Below are 11748 nucleotides of genomic sequence, written 5' to 3' on the forward strand. Positions count from 1 at the left end.
CATAACAACCCAAGTTGTAAGTAATATGTAATAGCTATAGTCACAAAACACCAAAAGGAGATTTATGTTTCTTTATTTAGTCGCAGTGTACTGTATGTTTGTATAAAACAAACTGCTTTATAATCTGTTTATTTGGATTTCTTGTTCATACGCCTCCAGCCCTGCAATATAAAATATTTTTAAGTATTAGAAAATTCTTGGGTCCTTGAATATAAAAACCCATCAGGTTTTGGTTGTTTTCTATGTTGTTTGGCCATTGCATCTGGGGTCTTTGAGTATGAGCAGAAAAGTAATGAATGAGGTACTACACAAACATGCTGCTTGGTTCCAAATAATATATAAAATAGACAAAACTGGCATGTCAAAATGTCTTTGAACACACATACTTGGAATTTTGATTGGCTTAAACCAAAAACGAAATGTTGCATAATTTAGGTTTTGAAGAAACATGGTTCAGGGTTACTGATCATATAAAAACGGCTTAGTAGATACAATTTGCTGTGGCAGAAAAAAAAAGACATAGATGCCAATACACCAATAAAACACCAACAAAATAAGGTAAACTGCTAAACAATATACTACATATCTACTGTATGTTCTGTCTGTATGTTTAATATTGAGAAAAATGTGATAAAAGCTGTGACCAAGGGTTGTGTAGCAGCTCTCAGAAGATTTCACCTGATCGGATTGATACAACACAGACAAAACAATGGGGAACAAAACAATAGAACGGGAATACAATAGAACAATAAGGTAATCCAGCCAATCCTGTTAGGCCTTATGAGCGGGCTGCTACATGACTGGTCACTTTTTTGGGTTTTGCCAAGTTCTTGCAGGGATGATTACCTACTGTAATGCTCTAGTACTACCTGGAAGAATTCTTGATCATAGACTTAGAACTTACCCATAAGTACTATAACTCATAGTCATTTGGGTGATAGAGCTCACTCAGTAACCGGTAAACATATGATGGAGAATTTCCACCTCTATCAAAAAAGAAATATGTCAGTACTGTACTTTAGATCTGTTACAAATACAAAGTGAGACATACTTTTGTAAAAGAACTCACATGTTTGATATAAATAAGTTTACCAACTCAGGGGGAATGTAGTCAAAGACAGGATTTTGTATGTCAACCTTGGATAAGATACTTCCTGTGAAGAAAATAGGACAAGACATCTGATTAAACTGTAGGCACAGTATAGCACACCTCTCATGTAGTGCAGGTGAATTTTCTTTTTTCAGCCGGGGGGGGGGGGGGGGGGGTGGGGGGGCAAGAAAAGAATACAAAGAGAAAGTAAAATATCAGCCTTTAGGCCAAAAAAATGGTTTCTAGTCACCGCCTGCACGCACCTTTTTTTTCAAACCTCTAAAATCATGCGAGTTTTGACTTTTGTGTTCTTCAATAACAAGAAATGGCAAAAGAGAACAGACATCTAATCATGCCATGTTGTGTTCAGGAAACCCTTTCATGGCACCAGAAGTGCCCATAATTGTATGAATCATTTTTCTCTTAATTTTGAGATTAGAAGAAATCGTGACAAGAAACAAAATATTTTTTTGGCCTTTGCATGAAAAACAACGCCTTAAGAAATCTTTTCAAAGACAGTCTTTAATGTAATACAGGTTTTTTGAACTTTTATCGGGGTTCAAACAACACTCTTGTGTTTTAAAAATACAATGTAGCTTCATTACTCAGAGTAATACAAATTCCTATGTACACTGTAAACTAACACCATATCTGCCCTCCCCAGAGTCCTTTGGTTCTTGCACCAACAATACCCTGGTGACAACATAAACCTGACAGTAGCCAAGCCCATCAATACCCTGAAGACACCATAAACCTGACAGTAGCCATGCCCATCAATACCCTGAGGACACCATAAACCTGACGGTAGCCATGCCCATCAATACCCTGAAGACACCATAAACCTGACAGTAGCCATGCCCATCAATACCCTGAAGACACCATAAACCTGACAGTAGCCATGCCCATCAATACCCTGAAGACACCATAAACCTGACAGTAGCCATGCCCATCAATACCCTGAAGACACCATAAACCTGACGGTAGCCATGCTCATCAATACCCTGAAGACACCATAAACCTGACAATAGCCATGCCCATCAATACCCTGAGGACACCATAAACCTGACAGTAGCCAAGCCCATCAATACCCTGAAGACACCATAAACCTGACAGTAGCCATGCCCATCAATACCCTGAAGACACCATAAACCTGACAATAGCCATGCCCATCAATACCCTGAAGACACCATAAACCTGACAGTAGCCATGCCCATCAATACCCTGAAGACACCATAAACCTGACAATAGCCATGCCCATCAATACCCTGAGGACACCATAAACCTGACAGTAGCCAAGCCCATCAATACCCTGAAGACACCATAAACCTGACAGTAGCCATGCCCATCAATACCCTGAAGACACCATAAACCTGACAATAGCCATGCCCATCAATACCCTGAAGACACCATAAACCTGACAGTAGCCATGCCAATCAATACCCTGAAGACACCATAAACCTGACAGTAGCCATGCCCATCAATACCCTGAAGACACCATAAACCTGACAGTAGCCATGCCCATCAATACCCTGAAGACACCATAAACCTGACAGTAGCCATGCCCATCAATACCCTGAGGACACCATAAACCTGACGGTAGCCATGCCCATCAATACCCTGAAGACACCATAAACCTAACAGTAGCCATGCCCATCAATACCCTGAAGACACCATAAACCTAACAGTAGCCATGCCAATCAATACCCTGAAGACACCATAAACCTGACAGTAGCCAAGCCCATCAATACCCTGAAGACACCATAAACCTGACAGTAGCCATGCCCATCAATACCCTGAAGACACCATAAACCTGACAGTAGCCATGCCCATCAATACCCTGAGGACACCATAAACCTGATGGTAGCCATGCCCATCAATACCCTGAAGACACCATAAACCTGACAGTAGCCATGCCCATCGATACCCTGAAGACACCATAAACCTGATGGTAGCCACGCCCATCAATACCCTGAAGACACCATAAACCTGACAGTAGCCATGCCCATCAATACCCTGAAGACACCATAAACCTGACGGTAGCCATGCCCATCAATACCCTGAAGACACCATAAACCTGACAGTAGCCATGCCAATCAATACCCTGAAGACACCATAAACCTGACAGTAGCCATGCCCATCAATACCCTGAAGACACCATAAACCTGACAGTAGCCATGCCAATCAATACCCTGAAGACACCATAAACCTGACAGTAGCCATGCCCATCAATACCCTGAAGACACCATAAACCTTACAGTAGCCAAGCCCATCAATACCCTGAAGACACCATAAACCTGACAGTAGCCATGCCCATCAATACCCTGAAGACACCATAAACCTGACAATAGCCATGCCTATTGATACCCTGAAAACACCATAAACCTGACAGTAGCCAAGCCCATCAATACCCTGAAGACACCATAAACCTGATGGTAGCCATGCCCATCAATACCCTGAAGACACCATAAACCTGACAGTAGCCATGCCAATCAATACCCTGAAGACACCATAAACCTGATGGTAGCCATGCCCATCAATACCCTGAAGACACCATAAACCTGATGGTAGCCACGCCCATCAATACCCTGAAGACACCATAAACCTGATGGTAGCCATGCCCATCAATACCCTGAAGACACCATAAACCTGACGGTAGCCAAGCCCATCAATACCCTGAAGACACCATAAACCTGACAGTAGCCATGCCAATCAATACCCTGAAGACACCATAAACCTGACGGTAGCCATGCCCATCAATACCCTGAAGACACCATAAACCTGACAGTAGCCATGCCAATCAATACCCTGAAGACACCATAAACCTGACAATAGCCATGCCCATCGATACCCTGAAGACACCATAAACCTGACAGTAGCCATGCCCATCAATACCCTGAAAACACCATAAACCTGACAGTAGCCATGCCTCCGTGAGCGCTAGGATCTTGAGGGCACGAGCCAGTGTGGCTAATTTTAAGCCAAAGAAATAAGCCACATTGTAGTGTATTAGCACACTTTACTTAAGTATCATATAACAGAGATGACGTTATTGATAATGATTATTTGTAATACCATATAAGGTCATGGCGTATGCCATAAGTTGTAAATACTGTGATTAAAGATCAGTCTATATTCGCAAACCAAAGCGTGCGGTTGTGTTAACTGACTCCAATGAATATATAGCGAAAGACACTAAACACACTAATGGACATTAGCCACAACCGAGAAGCTATAGCGACCAAATTAATCAAAATACCTTATTGGTCTCTTTAATTTCGAGACATTTAAGCCCCACGAAATCCTATTCCTACGAACTTTAATATCCCAAAATTCAATACCCTTTCCGTTTTTTTAAAATGACGACCAAGACAATTAAGAACTAATGATTCTTAACTTTTGCGCCACAGCTTTGAAGTATATAAATGTGTTAGAAATTAGCATCAAGCACAATATGATTTCTACAGTAGTTCTGTTTTGTTGTAATGTTTAATCAAATTCTTGGAGAAATGCGTTTTTGGCATTTTTGCGAAATGATTTTGCACCCAAATCGCAAAATCTCGCGAAATATGCCGATCCTTTTTTTGCGAAATTAAGTGCCCGCGAAATATAGTTACAGTATGGTAACCAATGGTAACTGGACATTGTCAAGAATAATCCTCTTCGTGAAAATATTATGCTACCCGTAACTTGGCACAAAACGAGAGAGAGTTCATTCTTCGGCCTGTGTTTTTCCGATTTGCGATTTTCATCAGTACGTTATCTTGACGTATTAGAAATAAGATTTCGAGGTGGAAGATCAGGATTCAAAATTCACGAATATAGGAAATGGGCATTCACCGCCGTGACGGACGTAGTTAGCAATAGAATTTGTAACATGGGGAAGGAATTCGCATTTTGCGAAGTGGCAAGTGCTAGCGTGCTCGGAGCATGCCCATCCTATGTATCATTAGAAACATGGGTGTGTCTTTTCTGATACCCCGACGATGTGCTTCACTTACTAACTTCACTAGTGCTAACCTTTTTTTAGAAAAAAATTCAAAGTCACATAATAAGGCATGATAAATGTGCAGTACCTTCAGAAAATTGCAAAACATCATTAGGAGCCACAAATTTATTACAGCTGTCCTAAAAACAACAAGATATAATATGGAAGACATTAGAACAAAGTGACAATAGAAGAATTATGTTACATGGTGTCAATCTTACTTGGTCATAGGAAACAACATATTGTGGTGTCAACTTATACATTGCGGCACATGCAATCAGCTGGAAACAAAACAATCAAAGTTGTTTCATCAGTTTGGCAAAGTTGATACATGTGAAAAGATCATAACATAACCGTAAAAATCCCAGATATCTGTATGATTACAACAGACAATCCTCACAGATACTAAATACACCACATACATTTAAAATGTAAAACTTACTGTAGCCTAATAGCTGGCTCTCATTCTGGCTTATTCGGAAATGTTCTGTTTTCAAATATTGGGAATTCTGTGGATCGCACCCTGGCCCCAGCGTACATCGGCCTTCAAGCGCACCACAGAATTCCCAATGTTTGAAAACAAAATATTTCCAAATAACCCCGAATGAGAGCCAGCAAGCAGCCTGTACTTACTGGTACTGAGTGATGTTTTGCAGCAAGCGCCAGGGCATGGGCTCCATTGACAGCTCGTAACCTGTGTCAATGGCTTGGTATTAATGTGTATAAGGATTGTAGGACGGTTAGGGGGGAGGCTTTTACCAGTTAGAAGTGCAGGGAATTTTCTTTGGATATTTTTATGGGATTTTTGTTATGGACTTTTATTACTAAATTCTTGAAGAAGCACCCTAGGTCCCTGACAGAGGCTGACCTTCATAAAGATTCCACTGTATTTTCTGCTTTTAGTCTGCACATTTATTCAATTTAATATTTTTTCTTTTTATTTCTTTATTCTCACTTATCATTTAGTTTTATTTATCTATTATTTATTTAAACTCACCCTCCATCAGCCATGACCACATGGGTGCCTATGATAACCTGCAATACACACATGAAGCACAAAGTATAATAGGGTGCCTATGATAACATGACTGGTAAACAGTACAACACCATTATCCTCATCAAAATTGTGTGTAACCTTATTGACTCTTGACATGATTGCAAAAACAGCTGAATCGGTGATGATGGTCGTTTCTATTCCAACTTTTGCTAAACTCTTAGCCAACTCTTGCCCCTGTTTGTAAAACATAATTTATCATGATCATTTACAGTAACACAATATGATGGTTGTCAACTTCTTTATAAGGGTAGTCAGATTACATCCTTAGCAACCAAACAGTACTGACCTGTTCCCATTTTTACCTGATAAAATGGAGCTCCTTCTACGACAATGACACTAAATTTTCTCTTCCTTGCTGCATTCTAGGGATTGTAGAAAAGAAATCTTAATATCTTGAGTTAATAAGAAAAAGATTGCAGAGGTGCATTGTATAAATGCTGAGCATACCAACCTTAAGGAAGGTCTCCACCGTCCTGGACTTCCCAGCTGTCATGATCACCTCATTTGAGTGAATGTGTTCTAAGGCTTGAGTGGCAATGTTATCAGCACTGGTACAAGTAAAAACAACAATTTCGTTTTCTTTTTAATAAGCAGCATGACTCATTATATGTTTGTCACCAAATAGATTTGAATATGACCAATTCTTGTGAAGAAAAAAATACTAATTTCACAATCTGACTTTTCATTCACACAAAAAATGTCTATTCTAGTCCACCTTTATACCTTGATTCTAACTCAATTATCAGCTCATTGATAGCATCAATAACTATTGTCTGAAAGACAAAACCACAACATTAGTAAAGCTACTGCCTTTGCTATCAATATTATTTATGATTGTGATCTATTTTGGACATAAAACAAGAGAAAAAAAGGGAATGAGAATACACTCACTTTAAGTCCATGGCTTGGCTTGCTGAAGTCACTAGATGTCTCACCACCCGCCATAAGCAATTTCTAGATGAACAGAAACATTTACCATACTACACTCCATTTGAATTAGACAGGCCTTATAGCTCAGCGCAGTTGTATACAGTAGGCTAGGCCAGAAGACCAATGTTCAATCCAAGACCTAACATCATGTTACATGGCTCTAATTATCGGTAACCAGTTGGTAGCCAAGTGCAGGTAAGAATATCCACATAGATACTGTACTTAAGCTATGAAAAAAGCAATACCAATTTACAATTTTTTAAATATTATATTTTGCGCACCATAACATTATTATAAATAGAAAAAGACTTACATGCAGTGATTCTTCTGTATGATCATCCTCTATTCTTCCCCCTACAGACCTGCAGAGTTGTCAAAAAGGCTTATCAATACGTCTCACTCCATAGAATACTATAGTAGTGAGATGATGCACCATTGATACTGTACATAATACAATCAAATAAATACTAGAATACATTTCCCTACCCTGAATATTCCTCTCTTATTAGTTTTAAAACTGCGGAGATAAAAGACAAACAAGAGCAAGGTAATTATAAAAACAAATGAATAATCAAGGTTTAACCACGAGCCGCACACACACCTACACACACACACACAAAAAAAAACACCTTTAAACCCCTGGAAAGAAATCATTCATTACTCACCTCTCCTGACCATATTTCCAACAGCTGATTCTGAAATGCAGAGAACACTATTAAATGCCAACATAAGAACTACTGGATTCCTACATGACTTTTTCTTACTAGACTTTTCCTAAGGTAATTATTCAGTGGCGGATCCAGGGGTGACATGTCAGCCTTCTTGAGAAAAAAAAAAACAACGTGCCTTACTAGTTTTCTTTTTTAATATCTATCTTTGTATTCTTCGGGTGTCAGACCTATAAAAACATATGCAATTGTATATATTATCACATGCTAGATGGAGCGCAACTGGCAAATTCATGCCCACACATAAGTAGTAGAGTGGACAAGTAAGCTGAAGCTGCAAGGAGCTCATCAACATGCCCCACTGGCAAAGCATTAGCAACAGCGACACAAGAATCCCTGGCAACAACTGCAGCGGGCATAGGCATAATAAGCTCTTCAGATGAGTTCGGATAAGAAAGGTTATGTGGAAATAGCTTAGTCAGCAACGGATGCTGAATATCAAGGATGCTGCCTTCATTCACTGAATCTAGTTATTTGCCACGCTTGCAATATAGTACGCAATATGTTGGATTCCTTCCATCAGGGCTTCTGGAATTACGCGCTTGTGCGGAAGCGCTTAATTTGGCTTTTCCCACATAATTCACAAATTTCCGCGTAATCCAGCGTAATTTGGCTAAATTTTGAAAGACAAAACATTTAATTGCACAGCTGATGTGTTCTTTTAGGGTTCTTACCTCTATTACTCGTAAAAAAAGAGAGATATTCTTCGTAAGAGTGTGATGTTTCGAACTGAATTTCGAAAACAAATAAAATGACTTGGCGTTCTTTGCTAAACCACGAAGCAATAGGACTAATAATAAAATACCTTTTTTAATTGGCTGGTGGCTAGGAGCGAATGAAGACTTGCCTAAGATATATTCACAAAAAAATAACCTTTTCCAGTTATTTCGTGCTTTCCTTTGGTACAAAATGTAGTTTGGGCGTAACAGTTGATATTCAGTGTAATTTAGCGCGTAATTCAGTAAAGAATCCCGCAAAATTTTGATTTTTTTCTAAAAAATGTATTGCAAAGTCCCGCGTAATTTAGCGCGTAATGATTGATTTTCCACGTAATTTAGCAAAGAATCCCGGGTAATTTTATTTTTTTCCGCGTAATTCCAGAAGCCCTGTTCCATGAGCTTTTCATGTTTTTTTTTACAACTCGCCGGCAGGATTCCTTTAAAATTGTGTGGTGATTGATATACTTTTACCCGAAAATAGAAGGCGCAAACTGGTAGATTTTTGCAAAATTTGCTGAGTTGCACGATAGGATACGCAATAGCGTCAATCGACAGGATGGAGGTCTGTAGGTGTTTTATGGCAGCGCAACCATGGCAACAAATAGCACTATGTAATATATGAAAAACAAGTGCGAGTGTTTTATCAGGGATTTCAAACACCGAGAGAGTTGAAAGCACGAGGCCGTCTGTGGCCGAGGAAACATGAAGCAAAAGTTTTTATATGGATTCTCAAAGTATTCACCAAAGAATGTAACGATGCAATCGCAATTTTGCAATAATTGTAAAAGGAGGCATAAACCGAACATAAAACTGCTTTTCAAACTATTGACCAAACAATGCCGATAAGTTTGTGTCCAATCACAACCATGCTTCTTCTCAAGGGAAACACAATTAGTACATTTTGTTATGCAACGCAAGATTATTCATTCGGTGAGAGAAGCTTGAGCTATGGACGAAGGTTTCACAGCCAAAAAGTTTTCGTTCTCCCAAGTGGGGAGAGGACGAAAAGACATTGGTTAAAGCCAGGATCCCAAAGTCTACAATGTATAGGAGTACAGGTTAGCAAAGTTTCCAATCTTTTAGGGCCAGAAGGAGAAGTTTCTAAAAAGGAAGAAACGGTCAATATTCGGAGTTTGGAGTCGGAGTGTAATAAAGTAGACCAAGGCTTAAGTTCAATTCTACACTCTGCATCATTCATTTTCAAATTGTGAGGTTAACATAATTGTAAACGAAAAAACGTATGACTACCTGCTGTTTCCTAGGCTTGATTTGGTTTCCTTGATTTAACCAACTGCCTAATTGTTTGTGTGATTGTGTGTCGTTGATGTTATTTATTGTTCTATATGGGTCACATGGATCTTGATATCCAATAAAAACCCAGATGAACATCACTAGTGGTTCACATTTCCAAATCACTAGTGATGTTCACTTGGGTTTTCATTGGGTATCAAGACCCATGCATGTGACCAATATCCTCTCCACTCATTGGCTAATACACGCATGAATAATTAATGAGCTTGAGAACTTCTTTTCTTATTGTTTCTCCAGTAAAGTCCATTGTAAGAGGAGCCATGCTTTTGGTTCTCTGTAATTAAAAACTTTAATAAATAACGCGATTTTCACAAACAGGGAAAATAAAAGTATTCTCAAAATTTTGTAGAAGAATTTGTAACATGAAATATATATTCCTTAAAATCTGAAGAAAAAATAATCACGACAGCTGTCAAAAAGGTCACCCCCCCTTTCTAAATCCTAGATCCGCCACTGACTATTGGCAAGTGTATGAAAAACACTGTACCTGTAGGCTGAGCATTTGCCATTTTCTTTCCTTCTCTTCTGACTATCTGCATCAACTCTCTAGGAGAAAACAAAATCACATTCTAGATTTAATAGATATAACAATCCCTTGATACTTTGTGGATATGTTAAATGTTAATACTATGTGGGTTGAAAATTATTTCTACCTCTAAGCAAACTATTTTTATTTGTTTAACTACAAGTTAATGTAGATTAAAATTTCATTCATCGCAACTAGGGGAGATTTTGGTATACAGAACATGGGGAAAACAACCGCAATGACAACAGTATCAAGGCCCTCGCGACACTAAAATAATAAGAATGTAGAAGTCCCCCACTCAAGGACAATTTACCATCAAATGTCCTATTTCCCACGGACTATTAGGGACTGGAACTGCCTACCCCACTCTGTGGTGGACACCCCAAGCCTGGCCTCCTATGAAGGCTGGCTAATGGCACACCAAGAGGAAAACTGCTGACCACCTTTTTATATATTTATATTTTTTATTCACCTGCACTAACTCTGTTTTGCTTGGCACCACAACCTGCACATGCACAAAAGCTAACAAGAATCTTCCATCTGGAAGGAGGTGGGCTCACCAGGAAGAAGAAGAAGTTTTTTTACCACCTTTCCACATCTTCGACCCTTTGGCTTTCAAAATGTTTATTTTTGTCAGGAAGCCCAACACCTGCCTAACATGCTTATCACAGGCTTTATTATCCCCTGCATTATTTGTTGATGTTGCTGTATCATTTCATCAAACATGCTTGGTAAGACCCATCAAAAGATGTGGTTGGCTTCATTCTCTAATCAAAGGGGGATATCTGAACTTAATGGCTCTCTCTCTCTCTCTTAAACACTTTGCCATTGATTTATATTTAAAAGCCAATAATCTTGCAGGGACTTTCTTCACGGATCATACTTATGGGAATCTATAATTTTTAAAGGAACCTAATAAACCACATCATCATCATCATAGTCACTATCATTATTACCCCGCTGTCTTCCAATGCGTTATGGAGACAACTTTTCTCAGTAACTGGACTGTCTGCGTGGCCGTATTGTATGAATCATGGTATTGCCTACAACACAGACAGTAACTTAATAATGCAATAAAAAATCACACTTAAGCTTACAATAGAAAAGCATCAAAAGTGACCTCGGGGAGAAGAAATAACTACATACTCACCCATGCTTGAGAGCGGATATAAAACTTTCGATTTCTTCAAACAGCTCTTCTTCTCTCGTATCTGTTGGCGCCATGTTGATTTTTTTTTTAATTCTTTGGCTTATACTACTGTTTCCTAAGACTACTACATTTAGTGACCACAAATTCCATAATATTTTCTAGGGATAAAAAAATGAGCCAGCGATTTCTTATGGGGTTTCAAATGTGTGAGTATGCCCACGCGCAATCCGATTAGTAGTATCCGCTGAGATC

At 39.0% G+C, this 11748-nt stretch overlaps 1 protein-coding gene across 1 annotated transcript; it reads right to left on the reverse strand.

The window, feature by feature from the left end:
* Positions 1 to 57: 57 nt before the first annotated feature.
* LOC5517107 (translation initiation factor eIF-2B subunit beta) lies at positions 58 to 11701 on the reverse strand. The gene is made up of 18 exons (XM_001637146.3): positions 11497 to 11701; positions 11303 to 11389; positions 10308 to 10366; positions 7728 to 7757; positions 7549 to 7579; positions 7376 to 7424; positions 7024 to 7086; positions 6856 to 6905; positions 6584 to 6680; positions 6435 to 6494; positions 6211 to 6306; positions 6073 to 6110; positions 5709 to 5769; positions 5297 to 5356; positions 5164 to 5215; positions 1070 to 1154; positions 905 to 986; positions 58 to 161 (listed from the first exon to the last, which is right to left on the reverse strand). Exons 1-17 carry the CDS (start codon positions 11568 to 11570, stop codon positions 914 to 916), a joined length of 1065 nt encoding a protein of 354 aa, XP_001637196.1. The 5' UTR covers positions 11571 to 11701; the 3' UTR covers positions 58 to 161; positions 905 to 913.
* Positions 11702 to 11748: the final 47 nt, after the last annotated feature.

Source organism: Nematostella vectensis, chromosome 1, assembly GCF_932526225.1.
Source record: "Nematostella vectensis chromosome 1, jaNemVect1.1, whole genome shotgun sequence".
NCBI lineage: Eukaryota > Metazoa > Cnidaria > Anthozoa > Actiniaria > Edwardsiidae > Nematostella > Nematostella vectensis.

What these genes read in the sequence shown, in the direction of transcription:
- LOC5517107 (XM_001637146.3), bottom strand. Translation starts at nt 11,570, where the DNA reads ATGGCGCCAACAGATACGAGAGAAGAAGAGCTGTTTGAAGAAATCGAA. An exon ending in GGCAAATGCTCAGCCTACAG is followed by an intron (nt 7,758 to 10,307) that starts GTACAGTGTTTT and finishes TCTGCATTTCAG; the next exon opens with AATCAGCTGTTGGAAATATG. An exon ending in GTGGTCATGGCTGATGGAGG is followed by an intron (nt 5,770 to 6,072) that starts GTGAGTTTAAAT and finishes CCATTGACACAG; the next exon opens with GTTACGAGCTGTCAATGGAG.